A 22,917-nucleotide genomic window follows, 5' to 3' on the forward strand; every position below is an offset into this window, starting at 1 on the left:
ATGAACCTAACTCTCCTACACCGCCTGCTGTACAAAAATGCCTTTATAGCAGAGGCTGGAGCAAACGTAAGCTCACGTTCTCGCTACCAATTCCGCAACTCCGGAAGCCTTTTATTGTCCCTCCCAGCTTGTACAAACATAAGCCACTACTTGTTTCATGTTTACTACGCTGGCGTCTGGAACAGCCTTCCTGAGCAGCCGCGAAGCATCGCGCATCATTATACTCTTCCTCAGTCCGTCGACAAATTCCTTACCTGTGAAACTGCTGCCGTCCTACTTAAAACCCAGCTACCCCCGACCTCCTATATAAATTGGGTCCAGTATAGCGACGATAATGTTAGTAGGCATGTAAAAGATCCAGCTATCATATCTTCCTTACTTCAAGCCACTTAGCACTTAAACGCTTACTTGATCTATGTATGTCGTGTTACCGGCCTGGCTGTTTATCTTTTTCCCCAACCAACTAATACATCGTTCTAGTCAAATCCCTGCCCTGGATTACTCTACCAGCTATGTCTAGTGACCAGTGCTGTTGGCTTAACTCTAACTGACAAAAGCGAAACCAAAATCAGCTTTTTCTCACTACTACAGCAAATTATACTACGATGTATCATCAAATGTACATCAAAAACGTATGACGATTTGCTCCACAGCTCACTAAGCACTCACACACGCAACATCGCGATACGCTTCTATCTGACATGGTAGCCCACACCAACGATCAGTCGCCGTTTAGCTATAGTGCACTCGCCCTGAATATCACCATTCCGTCCCCACTGTCTGATTTGCAACTGTCATTTTACTGCCTCCTCCGCGACCTGCTTCTCCTAGCGTCTGTTTATTGTTCGCTTGTTTAAATTTGCCGAGCTGTTTTCACTGGCCTTGCTGGAGTACATTTTAATGCAAAAGCCGCACTTATAGCTGCCTGGATGGGTTTCCACCTTGCAGATCTGGTAGCATGCAGAAGGGATGATCACCGTGTGGTGGATCGTTAAGCCCCGCAAGGAGTGTCGCTCCTTGGTGTGTTGGTATACCAACCACTCCTAGCACGTGTGCATCGCCGATCTCCGGTGGTTCTGACCCTGGTCTTTAAACAACAACAACAACGACAACAACAACAACGAATAATACGCGCGATATTACATTTGTTTTGTTTACCCTGAGAAACCTCCCGGCAAACGCGCGAGATCACAGGACTGAGCATCTCAGCCTAACTACCTCAATCACGAAGTCCGTCACGGGGCTGTCCAAAAACCGAAGTATTTCAGCGCAGTGGCGGAACGGCACTGTGATACCCAGTTTGATAGCATACCCGCAATTGTTCGCTTCCTACTTTGACCGCTCCCTCTCGCCCACTCGTTCCCGGCAACCGGCAACCACAATCAGTCTTCATTTGTGACCAGCCACCACCGGGGGGCGTTCGTTGCAATCTGCCGAACCTTCTGTCGGATGTAAAGATCTCGGCGATTTCTATTCGTACTCCTCGGCAAGTCGGTCAATTTTCGTACAGTTTGCATGAACTCGTTCTCCCAAGTAACTTTTACAATCGGACCTACTCCAGCCGCAATACTAGTGAGTCGTTTAAGTTTTCCAGCACACTGTGATTCTGAGTTTCCTACTACCATTTATCCATATTGCATATTAGCCCACTTCACCATCCCCACATATGCTTTCCGTGGCCATACGCCTGACAGCCCATGGACATGGAGCCCTAGCGACGGTTTTGTACTTTGGTCCGAATTGGCCGGCCATGTCCTGGCCGTTCTGCTGCCTCACTAGATCCATCATTCTGACTCCACGCTTGCTGCAGTTTGGAGTTTCTTTGTCAAGTTTCAGGCGGTTTTTGTTATGCCCTCACTCGTATTGTTTTTTCCCGCTACTTTTAAATCGTAACGATCAGATCTTGTGTCTTCTGATATGTTCTCCATAGGAGATGAAGAGCCCTTTTAGTTTCGGGTCCCTATTCATGCCACCTCACGTGTGATGAAGCCTACTTTGTTAATGCCCACTGGTTACGTCGCTGTCCCTTTTCCAGGAAATTCCCGTTAGTTACAACCTCCATCATATATTCTCTTACTCTGACTGTAATACTATGATCATGCCTGACGGTATGCTACCCACCAGTTGGGAATGAATATTATTATTATTGTTTTTGTTATTATTATGATTTCGTGATTTTGTCCAGAGAGCACTCCTTGGTTTCGTCTACGATCTTCCAGACGAACGTCTGCCTGTGTCGAGCGAATATCAATGTCGCAAAGCACCAATAAGTTTTTTCTGAATGACAAGAGGTGCCTACGTGGCATTAAGATGGGACTGTATAAATGTTATTTAAATGCGTAGGAAAAATGGAACAGAGGACAATACGGAGCTGGGAAACACACGGAAGCTGATACCTGACCCGCCTAATATTTTCGATTTTCGCTTTACCGCAAAAACTCCGCCAAATATTCATCTGTCTGTTTTTGAATATTCTAACACACGAGTTACCCTTATAAACTCACAAAAGACGCGAGGAGTCTACATTCCACGACGTTTTGAGACATTCAACCCAACCGTGCATGCAGTACGCAAGAAGAACCTAAACACTTTGAATCGGGCCAAGGAGATGTTGCAAAGACGTTGAGTGCACTCGAATCTTTTCGATTATTGTTGCCACCGGGGGGCCCTTATATATAATAACGTCTTGTTTGCGCACAATTTCACCGGTGCATTCTTCACTACTGACCTGATTATTGCATAGCGGGAACGCGCAAGGTTTGTTATCATGAGGCCTTGCGTTCGTATTGGACAACAACTTTCTCCGAATAACTGCTGTGTAAAATAGCCACTTGCGGCTACACAATTGTTTGTTAAATGTTTAGTAAGAATCATTCGGCTGGCAGAACTGTAACATTCTTCAATTTACTTCTTCCGGGCTGCTTCAAGTCACAGAACGCGGGAGCATACCTGACCAGGTAAGCTCAAGTGTTTCAGCCTTACTGTCGATCTGTGAATCTGCGGGCAAAACACCATGGAATATAATCTTCAACGATCTGACAAGCTCGGCAGTGACGAAGTGACATTTGCTGTTCAAAGGCGACTGCACGCGTTCTTTTGGATCTTTAATATCCACTTTAGTCCCAAAGTTTTTCTAACTCCTTTGGTTTATCCTAGACCTTGATGGACGAGATTGGTTGCTGATGCTACTCACTTTTTGTGGGATTGACTTGTCTCTTACCATTGCTCGCAACTATACATAAAGCTGAAGGGCCACACAGGCCATTCTGGGATACTTTACGGTTCTGCAACCAAGCAGGACATCACTCGGGTTGACGAATTTAACTTACTTCCATAAATTTCTAGAATGGCACCAAAATTCCCGTCAATCAACCATAATCCGGAGATACGAAAGCTAATCAGTCTTCAAAACGCAGCAATTTTCTTACGCTCGAACGAGAATGATCACGCTTTACACTCCAGGCATCTGGTCCGCTGCAGGTAATCCCCGTCGGCACCTAACACTGCTCCTGCCTATGGTCGAGGGAAATTTCCCGACTGTATGAGCAGTAGTCATATCCTTCTCGAAGACTTGCATTTTAGGTGCACTTGTAGGACGCCGAAACACATGCGTTACATATATCCTTTTGATTCTCCGTCGGGTCGAAAACACCCAGAATTAGAGTGCAGCTGTACTGCCAGAAAAGAGGTAACATATGCTTGGATGTGTTCAGTGCGGAGCCGTAAAGAGCATCCGTTTTGTTCACAAAACTTCGTGTTCATCCTTCTTAAGTAACGCATAAACCAGACCTGTTTCGTTTCCGATTCCACACCATTTTACCCTTATATAATGAATGCCTCACCCAGTGCCACATCACCTACGGTGGTTCAGCCTAAGAGACTTCTCATTTCCATTGGAGTTACCCACCCACTAACGTAAACTGACGGGTTTGGTATAACTATGGTATCAATTTTCAGCCCCGTTGACCTGAAGTCTGGTACAAGCCTGGCCACTGATAGATTCCCAGCAGAGAACAACCTTACTGAACTTGTTAACTGGCCTGCCAAGCTCCGATGACCTTGGACGTTGGCAGGGCGCTGCGTTGGTTTCAAGGTTGTCATCGATATGTGTGATTACCGCGACTTCTTTGAGTCGGCGAAAAACTCCGGCCAGGGGCACATCTTCGCATTTTGGAATGAATTGGATGAAAAAGAACGGGGAATACTTTTGCGAAGCGCGCGTGACATTAACTTCGGAAGAGTTGCCGAGTTAACTAAGGTATATCTCACCTAACTTTATTATTTGCTCGACTTGGGCTTTTAATGCAAAAGCCGCACTTATAGCTGCCTGGATGGGTTTCCACCTTGCAGATCTGGTAGCATGCAGAAGGGATGATCACCGTGTGGTGGATCGTTAAGCCCCGCAAGGAGTGTCGCTCCTTGGTGTGTTGGTATACCAACCACTCCTAGCACGTGTGCATCGCCGATCTCCGGTGGTTCTGACCCTGGTCTTTAAACAACAACAACAACGACAACAACAACAACAACGAATAATACGCGCGATATTACATTTGTTTTGTTTACCCTGAGAAACCTCCCGGCAAACGCGCGAGATCACAGGACTGAGCATCTCAGCCTAACTACCTCAATCACGAAGTCCGTCACGGGGCTGTCCAAAAACCGAAGTATTTCAGCGCAGTGGCGGAACGGCACTGTGATACCCAGTTTGATAGCATACCCGCAATTGTTCGCTTCCTACTTTGACCGCTCCCTCTCGCCCACTCGTTCCCGGCAACCGGCAACCACAATCAGTCTTCATTTGTGACCAGCCACCACCGGGGGGCGTTCGTTGCAATCTGCCGAACCTTCTGTCGGATGTAAAGATCTCGGCGATTTCTATTCGTACTCCTCGGCAAGTCGGTCAATTTTCGTACAGTTTGCATGAACACGTTCTCCCAAGTAACTTTTACAATCGGACCTACTCCAGCCGCAATACTAGTGAGTCGTTTAAGTTTTCCAGCACACTGTGATTCTGAGTTTCTACCAACCATTTATCCATATTGCATATTAGCCCACTTCACCATCCCCACATATGCTTTCCGTGGCCATACGCCTGACAGCCCATGTGGAGCCCTAATTCTGAGTTTCCTACTACCATTTATCCATATTGCATATTAGCCCACTTCACCATCCCCACATATGCTTTCCGTGGCCATACGCCTGACAGCCCATGGACATGGAGCCCTAGCGACGGTTTTGTACTTTGGTCCGAATTGTCCGGCCATGTCCTGGCCGTTCTGCTGCCTCACTAGATCCATCATTCTGACTCCACGCTTGCTGCAGTTTGGAGTTTCTTTGTCACGTTTCAGGCGGTTTTTGTTATGCCCTCACTCGTATTGTTTTTTCCCGCTACTTTTAAATCCTAACGATCAGATCTTGTGTCTTCTGATATGTTCTCCATAGGAGATGAAGAGCCCTTTTAGTTTCGGGTCCCTATTCATGCCACCTCACGTGTGATGAAGCCTACTTTGTTAATGCCCACTGGTTACGTCGCTGTCCCTTTTCCAGGAAATTCCCGTTAGTTACAACCTCCATCATATATTCTCTTACTCTGACTGTAATACTATGATCATGCCTGACGGTATGCTACCCACCAGTTGGGAATGAATATTATTATTATTGTTTTTGTTATTATTATGATTTCGTGATTTTGTCCAGAGAGCACTCCTTGGTTTCGTCTACGATCTTCCAGACGAACGTCTGCCTGTGTCGAGCGAATATCAATGTCGCAAAGCACCAATAAGTTTTTTCTGAATGACAAGAGGTGCCTACGTGGCATTAAGATGGGACTGTATAAATGTTATTTAAATGCGTAGGAAAAATGGAACAGAGGACAATACGGAGCTGGGAAACACACGGAAGCTGATACCTGACCCGCCTAATATTTTCGATTTTCGCTTTACCGCAAAAACTCCGCCAAATATTCATCTGTCTGTTTTTGAATATTCTAACACACGAGTTACCCTTATAAACTCACAAAAGACGCGAGGAGTCTACATTCCACGACGTTTTGAGACATTCAACCCAACCGTGCATGCAGTACGCAAGAAGAACCTAAACACTTTGAATCGGGCCAAGGAGATGTTGCAAAGACGTTGAGTGCACTCGAATCTTTTCGATTATTGTTGCCACCGGGGGGCCCTTATATATAATAACGTCTTGTTTGCGCACAATTTCACCGGTGCATTCTTCACTACTGACCTGATTATTGCATAGCGGGAACGCGCAAGGTTTGTTATCATGAGGCCTTGCGTTCGTATTGGACAACAACTTTCTCCGAATAACTGCTGTGTAAAATAGCCACTTGCGGCTACACAATTGTTTGTTAAATGTTTAGTAAGAATCATTCGGCTGGCGGAACTGTAACATTCTTCAATTTACTTCTTCCGGGCTGCTTCAAGTCACAGAACGCGGGAGCATACCTGACCAGGTAAGCTCAAGTGTTTCAGCCTTACTGTCGATCTGTGAATCTGCGGGCAAAACACCATGGAATATAATCTTCAACGATCTGACAAGCTCGGCAGTGACGAAGTGACATTTGCTGTTCAAAGGCGACTGCACGCGTTCTTTTGGATCTTTAATATCCACTTTAGTCCCAAAGTTTTTCTAACTTCTTTGGTTTATCCTAGACCTTGATGGACGAGATTGGTTGCTGATGCTACTCACTTTTTGTGGGATTGACTTGTCTCTTACCATTGCTCGCAACTATATCTAAAGCTGAAGGGCCACACAGGCCATTCTGGGATACTTTACGGTTCTGCAACCAAGCAGGACATCACTCGGGTTGACGAATTTAACTTACTTCCATAAATTTCTAGAATGGCACCAAAATTCCCGTCAATCAACCATAATCCGGAGATACGAAAGCTAATCAGTCTTCAAAACGCAGCAATTTTCTTACGCTCGAACGAGAATGATCACGCTTTACACTCCAGGCATCTGGTCCGCTGCAGGTAATCCCCGTCGGCACCTAACACTGCTCCTGCCTATGGTCGAGGGAAATTTCCCGACTGTATGAGCAGTAGTCATATCCTTCTCGAAGACTTGCATTTTAGGTGCACTTGTAGGACGCCGAAACACATGCGTTACATATATCCTTTTGATTCTCCGTCGGGTCGAAAACACCCAGAATTAGAGTGCAGCTGTACTGCCAGAAAAGAGGTAACATATGCTTGGATGTGTTCAGTGCGGAGCCGTAAAGAGCATCCGTTTTGTTCACAAAACTTCGTGTTCATCCTTCTTAAGTAACGCATAAACCAGACCTGTTTCGTTTCCGATTCCACACCATTTTACCCTTATATAATGAATGCCTCACCCAGTGCCACATCACCTACGGTGGTTCAGCCTAAGAGACTTCTCATTTCCATTGGAGTTACCCACCCACTAACGTAAACTGACGGGTTTGGTATAACTATGGTATCAATTTTCAGCCCCGTTGACCTGAAGTCTGGTACAAGCCTGGCCACTGATAGATTCCCAGCAGAGAACAACCTTACTGAACTTGTTAACTGGCCTGCCAAGCTCCGATGACCTTGGACGTTGGCAGGGCGCTGCGTTGGTTTCAAGGTTGTCATCGATATGTGTGATTACCGCGACTTCTTTGAGTCGGCGAAAAACTCCGGCCAGGGGCACATCTTCGCATTTTGGAATGAATTGGATGAAAAAGAACGGGGAATACTTTTGCGAAGCGCGCGTGACATTAACTTCGGAAGAGTTGCCGAGTTAACTAAGGTATATCTCACCTAACTTTATTATTTGCTCGACTTGGGCGTCTAGACAGAGCGTATAGCTCTCATATGAAATTCTATAAAGTCCTGTGTACGCGGGAAAGCACCTAATTAGCTTGCTTAGGGGAGGGAACTGTGCGCCCCCGAGACCGATTAGTAGGGAGATAAAGCAACCCACATTTGCGGCGTTCCTCGTGAGTCTGTGGTGGTTATCTCACCCGAAGTTACTGCGGGGCTTTGGACGAGCTTGAGCTAAAAATTCGGCCCATGGGGTGAAAAATGAGTAGTGGTCCTTCTTCCTAATTGGTGAAGAAATAGAAACGACTATAGTCGTCTCTATTTACAAGTAATCTGGCCAAGTGGCTTGAAGGCTTCCTTATTCGAGAAGAGGATACGCCCCGTTTGGTCGGGATAAATTCTAGGATTGCCTCAGTCACATAGCAAATCACAAGGAACAGGTCTCAATCAGTTTCAATATGATTTCGGTTGTTCTCCCGAGCTCGTATTCCAAACAACGCACTGCTGACTCCTGATTGCTTTTCTATGCCATACTGATTTACACGTGCCGGGGAGCGGTTCTGGTTTACGATCGCGTGCCTTTATGGTCACGGATGGGACTGGAGAGTAATTGGTTCTGTGTAAGCAGGGAGGGTTCAATCGAGTGTTCCAAGTGGAATGTAAAAGCTTCCACCGAAAAAATGCAGATCAGGGCGCGGAGTACTGCATTCCAATAGCGCATAACTCGAGTAGAATAACAGTTTATAGCAGTCTAACATTAGGAATTGGTGCATTAATAATGATAAAAAATAATAATAAATAATAATAAATAATCTTTCAGCTGTAATACCCTGACCAACCAACCAACTCAATTCAACAGCAGTAAGCCGTGCACCATAGGCACCTTGGTTCCAGCTGCTGCAGTTCCGATCATCGGAAAATGGTGGGGTGGGGGACAAACAGCCTTTGAGTCGATGATATGTTAAATTAATTAGAGAACAGGGTAGCTATGGATTAAATGCGATAACTGACTGCGCGATTGGACCATTTCCACCAATATCGCTAACCATTGGTGAGTTGAGCCCTGGAGCAGAGGCGGCAGTTATCCATCCGACTCAGTTCACTAGTTAGTGTTTTCATATTTCGTTGTCAGTTCATGCACTGTCCACCTCTCGGTCGCTTTCATTCAGCACAAGGCTGGGCGAAATGAGCTCTGCAAGCCAGACAGCCTTTTGGCATTTGGAGTACATGTCCTAACCAGCGAAACCTATGAAGCGTAAGTAGTTTATCTATCGTATGAGAGTTTCTTCTTCCTAGGAACACGTGGTGTGCCTCAGAATTACTAGTCGAATGTCCCCACCAGACCCTACTGATACTTCGGAGACATCAATGGTCAAACACATTCGTATGTCCTCTGCGCGCAGAGGACACGTCTCCGATCCATAAAGCAGTAAGGATCGCACCGTGCAGTGTAAACTCTGCCTTTGTTGGGGAAACTCACGTCAATTTGGCGCTATGGGTATCGGAGACTGGTGAAAGCTGCCTTGGCTTTCCCGATTCGAGAAACTATTTCATCTCTAGCTAGTCTGCCGAAACTTATACAGCTGCCCAGATAAATGAATCTACCTACCACTTCGGTCGGCTAGGGTTGGTTAAGGTCTGATTCCACTCAGTCTTGTAAGAACTTTGCAGGTGTGAAGCGAATGCCGAACCGTTTGGCAGAGTTATCTGGGCTATTTGAAATGGTTTACGTTTTTGAAGGATATGAGCCAAGGAGAGCAATATTGTCCCCATGCTCGGTGTCTGTGAGTGACCATCCGGAGAGCATTTCGACCCCCGAGGTTTCGGAGGCAGGCAGGCAACACATCGATAGCAAAGTTAAAGAGGAAAGCTAAGAGAGGGCAGCCATATCCTACGCCATGACGATTAACTCAGGTGTAAATTTGCCATATGCTTGTAGGCGTCAACAGGAGTTCGCACACAGTGGCTTCATAAGGGATATAGATTTCGGAGGGATACCTTTCATTGCAAGATACCGTCACATTTTCTGACCATTGACAGATTCGAAAGCTGATATCTTGTCAAGAAGAACAACCAGTGTGGGAAGTTTCAATAAGTGGAGCTGTTCAAGAATATATTAAGGTAAAGATTTGGTGGATGCACCCCCGAATAGGGAAAACCCTGCTCGATTCTCGCCAGTTTCTCTCCCGATAATCGACCAGCCCGCGCAGAATAGTGCCAGAGAGCACCCTAGATTCGAAGGATACAAGAGTGATGCCACGATGGTTTTCGCATGACTTTTTAAGCCCTTCCTGAAACTTGGATGATGGTCAGCGAGCTCTATTTGACCTCTATTCTGTTTTCCTTCCAAATCTGCAGTATGCTCGTCACAAGGAACTCGCCGCCTTTTAAAAGTTCAGGGTACGGGAGTCTTCTCGCGTTGAAGGTGTGATATCTCACATTAGTTATCTGTTGTCGAAGGCGGGCCTGTGTCGATTTCCAGCTGACGCGCACCGGGTTTTTCCAGGTGAACTGTTTAAAGCACTCAGCTCATCGCTCAGGACGACGATTGAGGTGGTGAATTGCGGTTCCGTCTTCTTCGCTTATTGTTTGACCGACACCTGCCTTCTTTTGGCCGGCTAATCGAATCAGCTGAACTAGGGTGTGGCTGTTGCTTGCAGGCCAATCGCAACTTTGACGAGCTATTCATAGCTCAGCGGTAATGTTGGTCCCCCTACTGAAGACCCAGTTCCCTTAGTTCGTAAGACTTATACTGTGGGTAATTTTAACAAGGGGGACAGTTTTCAATCGATTGCAGAAGGTGTGGGACCGACTGAGAGGTTGTCTTTTCAGAAGGGTCTGGCAAACCTTCTGAAAGGGGGACAGTTCTTGAGGAAACTTTATAGGCGAAGGTGCTGACACCAATTTGTATCAGTTTATCGAACTTGTGGTTAACTCGTCTTAGCTTATCGCCGCAGGCTGACTCTAATTCCAAAGGAAGACGAATCACACATCGATGTCTTATTCTCAGTTTGCTTCTTAAACATTAGACCCATCAGATTTATCTGTTCTAATCGACTTTACCTTTGTCATCTAATCGCAGGCGCGAGGAAAGGTGGCGGTCAATTTTGAGAATCGCTTGCTTCCTCCAGATGAAAAAATATGCGGCTGCTTATCATATCTGCGATCAACCGATCCGCTTGTTTTGGACAAATACCATATGAACGGTATGCTGTTTTTAAAAGGACGATCTTTTTACATTCATGCGTTCGTTTCAGCCCTACAAGCTGTACATGAGGGCAAGGTTGCCATTCTTTTGTTGGCTGGTGGTCAGGGCACGCGATTAGGGTCGCCTTTACCGAAAGGGTTGTTCTGTCCAAACCTACCATCTGGTCGTTCTCTCTATCAGATCCAGGCGGAACACATTCTCCGTGTTGTTCGACTCGCCCGCGCTAAATTTGGTTCAACGGCCTCCATTCCATGGTTAGTGGTTTTGGACTGTTTACTATACCGCGTTTGCTTGACTGCGGGAAATTTTTGCCACGTTTTCCGGGTGTGATTTCTGCGGTCAGTGGGGTTTTCAAACTGGCGTCGCTTTTCAACTTTCAAGTTAATTTTTTTCAAGCTTACACTGGACCACCTCATACTCCTTAATCGTGCATGGTTCATGCGGTCGGCCGCTGCATATCTCCTTTATTGCTGATTAACGATGGTGTCCCCCAGGGTGCTATTTTTACTTTTTTTGCATAAGAGACATGCCCTCTGATTTTCTCACTTATTTAAAATAGGCTGATCACATAGCGATAGGCGCCTGGCGCAAATTGGCGGCTACAAATTGTGCTAAATGAAGGTATTAGCTAATTCGATTAACGCTCGCCCTTAAGTTCTAGAATACCAAAATGTTTTCCTTTTCCTCACCTGTTGACTTCACAATAGGCTACTTAATTGCCATCAACCCATGATTGCTTTCAGCTTCCTTCTTTTTCTGCTCTGTTTTATCAAGGGATGATCTCCTCAAGTGATCCCAGTTGGTCTGTCACATCGTAGCAGTCTTTCACATGGTTCGATATCTAGCTTTTCATGCTGTGACATGGAGGACGCTTCCTGTTTCTCTCAATCATGTTCACAGGTTTTTTAACGCTTGTATTCTCCTCCTCTGGGTTAATTGTTCCCATATCTTTTTCTGAGTAGGACTAATACCTCATTATCAGGTCACTAGAACTTCTTTCTGGTTATAGTGGCTATTCTGACTTCACCGAACGGATTCCTCCCGTCTTCATGCCTCTCACCAGAGTCAGCTCTACCTCGTGCACTTGCCTGAAGTACAAAACTTTACTGTTTCCTAGTTACTCCCACTGCCTTATGTAATAACTTCTGTCTGGTCCACGTTTGTGAAGCTTTTACTGGTGGATATTATAGGCGAATTTTTCAGACATGTACTGAAGTATTTTATCACGAGTGTAATACTGTTGTGAATTTGTGTGATAATACTTCACCTTTGGGTGCCTACAGCTTGACTTCATTTGGCTTACTGTAATTCTACATCGCTGAACCACAGTATGCAATTATTTCGATCACCTTCAAAGCTTGGAAGCTAAGGAGGGCCGTGGCGAAATAATATGACTACTCCCGTTTTTAGTCTCAGGCTGACGGTGGATTGAGCAAAAATGACTGGTTTCCGTGTGAGTGTCAAATTTGCCCAGCTGCAGGCGCAAGCAGTAGGTCACTTGCGGGTGATCCGTGGCTATTGGTGCCGTCCTAGGAGGTATCACCGCGCAACTGTGGGAGTAGTCCACCATTCCAAGCCCTTGGATGGGACGTCGGTCTGTCAACCACAAAACAAAAATGGAGCCACAGGACTAATAATAAATAATACCTCGCTTTTGTTTCCAAAATCGAAGTCTTGCTTTGTGGCATTCATGATTTGAAAAGTGGCATTGACTCTATCCATCACCCCTTATAATTTCTTCTATTGTTTCTCCTCACCGAAACACAAATATCGGGCCACGGCATGCTTGCACATTTCGAATCCCCCTTGCACTATTGTGTCTGTTTTGTGAAGGGAGATAGGTTGGGCCCATACTCATATCCTCTTTGTCTCTCGACCTAAAGCTGTCACCTTGTTGTGTTGGTCGGGCTGTACTAGCTGGAACTCAGTCCCTGAAAGCTGTCCCCCCCCTAAAAAGGATGGGTTATAAAAGTTCGGCCCAAAGCCCCGCACACTCCGATCGCCCAACGGTTGACCTTGACCGCCGGCACATTATTCAATACGGTCGAAATGCTTTTAGAAATAAAGAGCCCGATGCTGCTCAAACGGCACCTGCTGTGCGCAGCCGCATCAGGAGTGAGTCAGTAATTCCCTACTCCCTGCGCCCTCGGGCCAATCTGGCCCCCAACAGCCAAGAAGGTCACACTACTGAGTCGTTGGCTCCAGGAAGGGTCCCCCAAGAAAACCATAACAACCGCTGTCTCGAGGTCCAGAGTTTTGAGTCAGAGGCTAGGGCAGGGCTCCCGAACATCCCATCCTTCAAGCATCTCCACATCCACGCTTGCGGGTCAGACTTCAGTTAAAGGCTCAAGGTGAGGTACCTCGATTAAGCCCCCTTCCTGGGCAACCGGGAGGTATCATTTGCCCTTGCAGCTCTTCGCTGACCGGCCTTCCCTCCATTTCCTCCCCACCCATCATACAATGCAGTGCAATCAACCCATCTACCTATTCCCTAACCACTGTTCTGTACCTCAACCATCACCCGGAAAATAAACTAAAATAATAATATTCTTACCTCAAAAGATCTGATCCACTTTGCAGCGTTCGATGTCCGTACTGTATGCCAAATTAGGCATCAGCATCACTTGCTGAAATCTTACTTTCCCTCTCTATCGATGTATGTTGTGTCTCCGAAACACGCATACAAGATCCCACTTCGGTCTTACTCCTCTAGCCGATTAGGATGAACCTAGATGTTCCACATTTCACTCTTCGGGCATCCGGTAATCCTGACGCAATGGCTCGTGGTATTTACGGTGTGGGATTGCACTCAGCCCCAAGGCTGTAAGCGCCTTACTGGAGTGGAACCCAGTAAACAGTCGCCCTTGCGCGGTGCGGTTGTCTGGCTCAATTAGGATTAACGCAGGTCGATCTGGTAAACGATGTCTGCTTATTGTACCAGCATACGCCCCAACAGATAGCAGTTCTGAGACTGAGAAGGACGAGTTCAATCAAAATCTGTCACGACTGCTTCGGTCGGCACGAAGGACGGATATAGTGCTCCTGGCGGGTGATGTGAATGGCTAAGTTGAATGACCAAGTCTGGAAGAAGCACAATTTTGTGGTCGATTTGGAGTCGATGCTGGGCGTACGGATAACGGAGAGTTGCTTCTTCAGTTGTGTGCAGACCATCGCCTGTTCCTGGCCAGTACGAACTTCCAACACAAATGCACACACCGAGTTACTTGGAGGCCACCTACTACAAGACATCAGTGACCGATGGAGAGCCTCAGTCCTGGATATTACGAACATTCGTGTTTAGTGCTTCCTGAATCCGAAATGCCGAACCCGCCAATGCTCCTTTCTGTTTTCATTGATCTTCCATCCTTTACGGATTCTAAGTCGTTTCTCCAATGATCCATTTGCTTGCCTTTCAGACTCCCCCTTTGCAGCTCGAGTCTTTGGAAAAGGTAGTCTCTTTAGCTTTTGCAAATATTTTCATCTTCCACTCAGGAATATTGCTTTAATGTTTTGGGCGGTGCTCTTCCATGTCTGTGATTTCTAGACAGCATTCCATGGAGAGTTTCGTTGACTTCCTTTCTTCAACAGATGACCTGTGAACCTGTTTTCATTGTTGGAGTGTCGCCTCTCTTGCTAGTTTGTTGCCACTAACGCGTTCAGTACTCCACTAGACTCATCGCTTCCTTTCCATTCGCGATTTGGTTCTATTGTCGAACCGACATTTTGGTTATCTATGTCACGTTTGAGCCCCCCGTTACCGAACATATCTATTTTATTCCTGAATCCACCCCGCTGTCAGACTCTCTTTTACCTTCTATTTTTGTAGATTCTCATGTTTTTCAAATGTTTCACAACAGGTTGTAAATCCTATGCGCAGACATTCATGGTGTCATACAGTTGCGCTGTAATTGCACATCTTTTGATTTCCTTGGTTTTATTGTTTTTAATCAACCCAGTGCTCATTAGTGGTAATGCATTCTTTCCACCCTTGTAAACCACTTTTGTGAATAACAAAAAATCAATTAGAAATAAAAAGCAAAGTCATGCCATCCGGTGCATTTCAGCTTGGACCTAACCACGTAAACAACACTCCAGTTCTTGTGTTTTTGTGTGCCTAACATGACAACTTGCAGTGACACCGATAATCGTTTGGGCAAGGCAAATAGCCTCTCATCGTCCTTCAATTTTTTGCTTGATTTTGAGCCTCAACGTCCATGGTCTAGCTACTCTTCTGAGATCTACTGCACTGTTTGTTTTGTTAGTGAGTCAGACCGGTCGATGTTTGTCTATTCGCGATAGAAGCCTTTTTCATGCTATTAGAATCCTGATGGAACGGAATTTACCCATTTTCAGATATAGCGTTACATGTCGCCCCTATCCTTGCATTGAATTGGCGCAGATCTAGGTTGAGCCCTTGGAAGTGCTTTTATACTTAGTTCGGTATCGTCAGCAAAGGTGGGTGGTCGTTTATATGGCGTCCTTGGTCGAGGGCAGATTTAGTGCCTTAGCCACCAATACCGTCAGCTCCATCCTACCAACTATGAAATTGCAGTGCGAGTTGTTATCGTGCAGCAGTATTCCGTCGGAATTACCTGAGGGTGAGAGCATAGCGCCAGTAGACTCGCGTACCGGTTGAGTATTATAATTTCAAAATAGAAGAAGACTTGAAAGTCAGTATTTGTCATGGTTTAGTTAGTCGTAGCCATACAGAATTGACCAACGGTGACTGACATGCTGGAGTAGGTTTTCCTGTCTAGACGGGGTGATAGACATGTATTTACTTCAGCCTACCCTACCTTCCATGCATTTCAATGAGTACCTTGATATTTTCACACTAGTTTTTGTGCCTTTATGAACTTCTGTGAAACCACACTAATCATAAAAATTTGACCACTGTCAAGACTGCGTTTGACAGATACAAATTTGGAAGATATCTTGATCTTTCCAATGCCTGTTGAGTGACCCTTGTACGGAACTTGAGTCGGCAGCTCATCAGAAGTGGATAACGGAGTTCATCACAATATCTTTCGCGATCACTTTTCAGTGTTCCTGGCGTGGAATAACTGAACATTTTCTGGATAAACAGGTTATTCATATAATTCTGTCGTGGAGTCTATACAACAGCCTGTATCAAGTCAGAAGCGGTTGGAAAAATCATATTTTGTTCCTTTTGGAGGTGTTTCCTCTTCTCGGGTTAAGTCAAGAACCAACTGTCTGCACCCAACACTAGATATTAGTTGATTTTTATGACCACATTTGGAGCCTGAAAGATCTAAAAAATATGCGTTTCATATGATTTCAAATAAATGGTTTCTTGTTCTTTGTTTTTTTTATCGCGTTCCTTACCGCTGTATGAGTTTTGTTGTATAGTTGGTTGCAGCTCTCTAAAACATGTGGACAGAATTTATTGGATTTCCCTTCAGAGTGGTTTCTGTTTCAGTGTGCTTGACGTCTATAAAAAGTTACATAACAGCACGAGTGCCAACCGTTCTAGTTGTAGCGGCGCGATTCCCACCGGTACACGACATCCTGCCAACCCGTTTTAATAGTACTTTACTTCGGTCATCTGTGTGATGAGGGGCAGACCTTCGGTTGTCTCGAATCACAGCCATCCATGCACAACGGCTGGTGGCAAGACTCTCAGATATCAGCACAATGTTATTTTCTCTGGAGTGGGCCGTAGAGAGCCTATAGATTCAGATTTTCAGTATCGGGTGGCGTCGTTCCAGGTTTTCTGCTGACCACCCCGGTGACAATGTCAGACTTTGCGCAGTTCAGGAACAAGGACATACACATGCGTCCTTGTGCTCAAGCTGCCGTGTTTTTTAGTTAGCTAGTCAAGTTGAACCATGCCAAAGGATCAACGACAGGCCAAATGGCGAGACGCTTGTAAATCATTAGAATTGGTGTTTTGTGAAGGGGAACTTGAGGATGTTGGTAGTGTGAGGAGATTTGCAAATTTCCCATTGAGCTTTCGTCTTGTAGGGATAGCTAATCTGCCCGGAAAAGCCGGGAAGCACCCCTATTGGAAACCATCAGCAGTGCGCATCTGGCGAAACTCTAAGGAGTTTCGAACCCGCGACGTCTGGCTAGTCGTCTGAACACAACTGTTTGGACGCGATCATCTGATCAGCGGCGCGACTAACTCATACCTGAAAATTTCGAAGTCTGCTCACACTATCAAAAATCTCTAAGTAGTTCGGAGGAAGAATAATTTCACAAGAAGAGCCGGATTTCTATTTGAAGTCATCACCGACGGAGCCAGTCAACACGTGACCACGTGGCATAGATTCCGTGAGTGAAGAATGTGTGGCGCTATATCCTTTCTAGCTGCGACTCAGCTGGCCGATCAGCTGCTTGTGACTGATCGGTTAAGTGTTTAAGCTGCTCGCCGGGAGGTCGTGGGTTCGAGACCCCCTTGAGTTTCGTCAAATACGCACTGCTGGTGATTCAAAAAGGTGATGCAACTGTACAGTGCTTCTCTCCTTCTCCATAATGATTGGCGGAGTCTCGATGGAAAACCTGAGAACGATTGAACATTGCATTTCAGAATACTGTCTTCGTATGATGGCTTGAATCCTGGGAGTCTAAATACGGGCTAAGGGGGTTAATGTGATGGGTACGAGGCCAGATTAAGTAGGTGACAGCTCCAACTTGTCTAGCTTCTGCTTTTTCCAAACCGAATGACTGTCCTGGATCTCCTTTTTCTCTTACATAATTTCAGACAAAACGCAAGTGAGCGACAGGAATGTAGATGAGTCATTATGGCGGCCGCATAAATTTGTTTAAGTTCTTTTGCCAGTAATGTATACCTCCGCATGGGGCTATCATATTTGGTAGAGTTCCGTGAAAACGCAGTTCCCCAAAGAAGAGTTTGTCCCGTCCTTTGGGATGCTTAGTGCAGTTTCGATGAAGAAAGTTTGAAGAATTTGGAGGTATTTTGGGAGTAGCTTGTTCTGTTGGTGGATAGCTTTTTGAACGTCTTGCGCCTTTAGAATCGGGAAAACGCAGTCATCGATCGGATACTTTTATTCCTACTGTATTTGTCTGGGTCCTTCCAGCTCACTACTTTGATCAGACACCGAACTGGGATCCACGTATTATCTTATTTCACCTCCATATGTACATGAGGACCTTCCACCCAACAAGTATTTGTGATGTTCTTTGTTCTACTGTTGCCTGACCGTGCTCGCTGTTTTTGGTGGACGTTTTTCTGCACTCTGGTGGTCGGTACACGTAACCCCACATAACGTGCTGATTTCGTTACGTCCGTTTTAGAAGTTAGTTTTCCTAGTGTAGTAGTGAAACTTTATCCACACAAACAGCCAGTGTTAGAGTGCTTATTTGTTTCTTGGTGTTTGGTTTTTGCTCCACACCCGTTCGTCCCTTTTTTTCAAGGTATATAATGACCTCAGAACACACCGAGGAAACGACTAGGGCATTCTTCAAATCTCACAACTACTTCGGTCATGATCCAAAGAACATCATTCTATTCGAACAGTTCACACTTCCCGCTATTGGATTTGATGGGAAAATCCTGATGGACCAGAAGTACAAACCGGCTATGGCACCCGGTAAGTTGTTTAGCTTGTTTGATTTTCGTTTGTTTTATCAACCCCACAGTTGCTGTATTTCAAATTCTGTACGGTGAAATTGATTCGGTTGTAGTCAAATGGATAGAACTTTTCATAATGACCTGTTCTACTTCTAACCTTTAGTCTTTTATTGGTTTTCGAGACTGGGAACACTTTCGGCTAGCTCAGCTCTAGCATCACCATTCGATGCATGTCTCGACCAAAAGTTTTCGGGGAAGGACACATCAGCCCTGCTTTTCCCACACACAACCAAGTGTTCACGATGGTTTCTAGGTAACACAAAACAAATGATTTTGATGTTTGTCAGAACTATCTGATTGAGTCTGTTGCATGAGGCACGGAGCAGTTGGTATAACCTATCCTATGGAACGCAAGTTACTCTTAAGCTGTCGTTAGCTATCTCATAGAAATCCCCTCATTCTAACCTAGCCAAAGCGCTTTTGTTGATTAAATATATTTCAGTTAAGCTCCACTGTTTCCCTTTGGTTTTAATTGCAGATGGCAATGGTGGGTTGTACAACGCGCTCCGCGAACGCCACATACTGGACGATATGGCCGCTCGCGGCGTAGAATATGTTCAGATTTACTGCGTGGACAATATCTTGGTCAAACTGCCCGATACATACTTTATTGGGTTTTGTATGGATAAATCAGCCGAATGTGCCGCTCAGGTAGTACAGAAACGTAATCCTACGGAACCGATCGGAGTCGTAGGCATGGTGGATGGACGATATAGGGTGAGCTATGTTTATTCGATAACCTGATTGGGACTCATTTATTTCAATGCTCCCCTGTAATCGTGTTATGACTTTGGGAGTCAGTTAGGCCTTTGCCTATCTCTCCCGGATGTCGGTTCAAGACCAACCAAATGAGATGAAATGCCCCATTCTTGTTGAACGTTCAGTCCTATGCAGGGATGTACGGAGCTCTGTCTAGTACAGATGACAGCAAAATAATCACCCACTTTTCATGTGCTTGAAATTTTACGTGTTTTCTCTGCGGAGTGGTGGATTCGCTGGCTTCAGATGGCATGTTGAGCACTCAAAAAAAGATTATTTGCCGGAACCCAATCCTTTGTATATCATCGGGTGATCGAATTCCCACCCATGCGTAAAATGCACTTTTCTGTGAGGCTGTGTTCCTCGGAGTACCTCTCTTGAAACACTCTGTAATTCATGTAATTTTGGGGCTGAGCAATATCTGTCTTCTCCGGAGACACCTCTATTCAGAGGCATCGTCTTGGAGAGCAGAAGAATACCTTGTCAAATCCTTTAGGACTGCATCAATCCGACACCGATATCAGTGCATTGTATTCCCACAAGCATGCATTCATCTGGTACATGCGCTGTAGAGAATGGTATATTTTCGCTACCCAAAAAGCAAAAAATGATGAATTTGCCCCTCCTCGTGAACAAATTTTAAGATATTTGATTTGAAATCCACAAAGGCTCATGGGCTACTGCGACTTTATCACAATTTTCAGGACTCAAGATACTCCGCCAATGGATGAATAGCCAAGTGAGGAATACCCGGATCACTCATTTCGGCTGAAATATGGTTGTCAATGTGTTCGCCAGAAAATACACCTATAGATTGGCGATGGCCTGGGGCTTATCTGGTCAGATTCTTCACTGCCGTAATCTCGTCAAAAAATTACAAGGCGGTCTGGAGGTAAAGTCGTACTGTCCTCTGCGATAGGCAGTAAAACGTTTCCCCCAGGCGACCAGAATATCCATATTTATGGAAGTAGCGATGCTACCTTCCTCTGAGGAAGGAAGGCACCTTTTCGATGCCTAACTGCCATGTCACCAGAAGGAAGCATGAGGGCTTGGATACTGTCAGGTTTCCCAAGCCTAGACAGGGGAAGTCAAAAGGCAGAGGTGGGGTTCGAATCACGGACCTTCCGGTCGGTAAATTCGCGCTCTAACCACTTGGGCCGTCCCGCTCGGTCCTGAAACTCCCACTCTCCGATCGCCCAACAGTTGACCATGGTTGCCAGCGCATCATTCAGTACAGTTCAAATACTTTTAAAACCAGAGGCCCCGATGCTGCTCAATAGGCAGCTGCTGTGCGCAGTTGCATTAGGAGTGAGACACTAATGCTTTATTTCCTGCGTCCTTGGGCTAGGTGGGCCCCTTGCAGTCAAGCGGCTCAGACCATTCAGTTATTAACTCCGCGAATGGTGCTCCAAAAAGCGTAATAGCTGCTTCCTCGCGGTTCGGACTTTTAAGTCAGGCTAGGAACAAAGCCCTACATCCTTCCTTTGTCTTATGGATCAGACCTTTGGGTCAAGGACTCAAGGTGGGGTACCTCAACCAACTCCACTTTTTCGGTTTAGGCAGCCGGGAAGTATCATTCGCTTTTGCACGTTTTCACCCACTGGCCTTCCCCTACCCACCCATCGAACGATGGAGTACGATCAACCCATCTGCCACTCCCCTACCCATTGTATCGTGTCTGAACAGTTTCCCACTTACTAACCACAAGAGATCTGACCCATGTTGCAGTCTTTATTGTTGATGCTGTATGTTGAATTGGGCAACAGGACCTCTTGCCGAAACCTTGGTGTGAGAGTTGCACTCAGCCCGAAGCTGAAAGCGCCTTACTGGAGTGGATTCCAGTAAACAGTAGTCTTTGTGCTGTGTGGTTGTCTGGCACAATTAAGATCAATGCAGTTCGATGCGCTAAACGGTGTTTGTTGTATCGGTATACGCTTCAACAAATAGCATTTCTGAGACTGAGAAGAACGGGTTTTTACCAATATCTGTCTTGACTTCTCTGTCAGCAAGAAGGACGGCTATGGTAATCCTTGCCGGTGGTATGAATGCCCAGGTTGGATGACTGAGTCCGGAAGGAGCACAATTGTGCGGTAGATTTGGAGTCGATTCTGAGCTTACGGATAGTGGGGAGCGGTTGCTTGAGTTGTATACAAACTTTCGACCCACGCGCTCACGTCGAGTTGCTTGGAGACCGCCAACTGCTAGATAGTCATGGACTCAGTTGGCTATCAGTTAACAGTGGAGGGCCTCAATTGAGGATTGTCGTCCCTTCTGGATTGCGCAACTCTACTTTAGTCATGTCGTTGTTCGAGCCCGGTTGTCAATTCGCTTTGCACATGCCAAAGTAGAGAGTTCTATTCATCAGCTTTGTAAGTTTCAGTAGCTAAGGAATATCGAGCTGATCTGGCTAGAAAGCCACTTGAAGCGCACAGTTGTGCGGACGACGAAGATTGCTTGGCGGTTGAATGAAAGCGGGTTAAAGAATCTATACTGTCAGCTTTCAGAACCGTTTCTCGAAGCCATCCGACTCGATTAAATGAACACTGAATATTGTCGAGATCAGCAGATCATATAGCTGTCAGAGAAGCCACACCAGCAACTAGTGACTGTGCTGGTTCACGCGGATCCCTCAAACACCGGATAATCACGAGCTTGAAGAATTACAGAACGCTGGTGAATTTTCTTTATCTTCGTCAGTGCGCACTGACAATGTCTCCTCGACTGGGGACGAAACGTTTGCAAGCCAATTCCCAAGCTCGGCGAACAGATCAACTGCCATCTGATCAACCACCAGTAAACGCATTCGAGCTACCTGAACAAACAGCGGCTGGTAATGGATATTTCGTCCTGCATTTGAAGCCAGTCTGTGCTGAAAATTCGGAAAGCATTGTACAGCTGTTTCATTCCTTTCGGGAATCACCACCAGTGCGCTTCACGAAACTCCAGGGAGACTTGAACCCGCGACCTGCTGGCCAGTGGTTTGAACACTTAACTGTTCGGCCACGAGCGGCTAATCAGCAGCGTGACTGATCGACAATTAGACATGATATGCTACCATGTATCCTTCACTTACAGAGTGCACATCACGTAGTGGCGTGTTGATTGGCTCCTCAGGTGGCGACTTCTCAGATGTAGGTTTTACTCATCAGACGCATTTTATTCTCCCTCTGAGCTACTTGTAGATTGTTGGTAGTGTGAGGGGATTTTGAAATTTCAATGGATATTTTGTCATGTCTGTGAAACAGTGCCCCAAGGGGCACTGTGCAGTTGTTTCATTCTTGTTGGGAATCATCAGCGGTGCGCATCTCGCGGAACTATAGGGAGCTCGAACGCGCTAGATCCTGGCTAGTGGTCTACTTACTTAACTGTTCGGTCACGCTTGTGTGTATGTCCTATGACAGGCGAGGAGAGTTTTGCTCTCCAAAAGCTTCCGCACACAAAGCGGTGTCCGTCAGGGATGCCCACTCTCTCCATTCCTTTTTAACTTCGTGATCGATGAAATAATGAGACGAACGCTGGAGGGTCTCCAAAACCCTGGTGTTCAAATAGCC

General features: G+C 45.9%; 1 protein-coding gene across 1 annotated transcript in view; it reads left to right on the plus strand.

The window, feature by feature from the left end:
• Positions 1 to 4,072: 4,072 nt before the first annotated feature.
• T265_08197 (hypothetical protein) overlaps positions 4,073 to 22,917 on the plus strand; it is a gene marked incomplete at both ends in the record, with an annotated part of 35,470 nt that continues 16,625 nt past the window's right edge. The window contains 5 exons of the mRNA XM_009173926.1: positions 4,073 to 4,258; positions 10,867 to 10,990; positions 11,042 to 11,246; positions 18,391 to 18,566; positions 19,086 to 19,324. Of these exons, the coding sequence (XP_009172190.1) occupies positions 4,106 to 4,258; positions 10,867 to 10,990; positions 11,042 to 11,246; positions 18,391 to 18,566; positions 19,086 to 19,324 (897 nt within the window). The remainder of the gene's footprint in view (positions 4,259 to 10,866; positions 10,991 to 11,041; positions 11,247 to 18,390; positions 18,567 to 19,085; positions 19,325 to 22,917) is intronic.

The sequence above is a fragment of the Opisthorchis viverrini genome (genome assembly GCF_000715545.1).
Source record: "Opisthorchis viverrini unplaced genomic scaffold opera_v5_206, whole genome shotgun sequence".
In the NCBI taxonomy this organism is placed as follows: Eukaryota; Metazoa; Platyhelminthes; class Trematoda; order Opisthorchiida; family Opisthorchiidae; genus Opisthorchis; species Opisthorchis viverrini.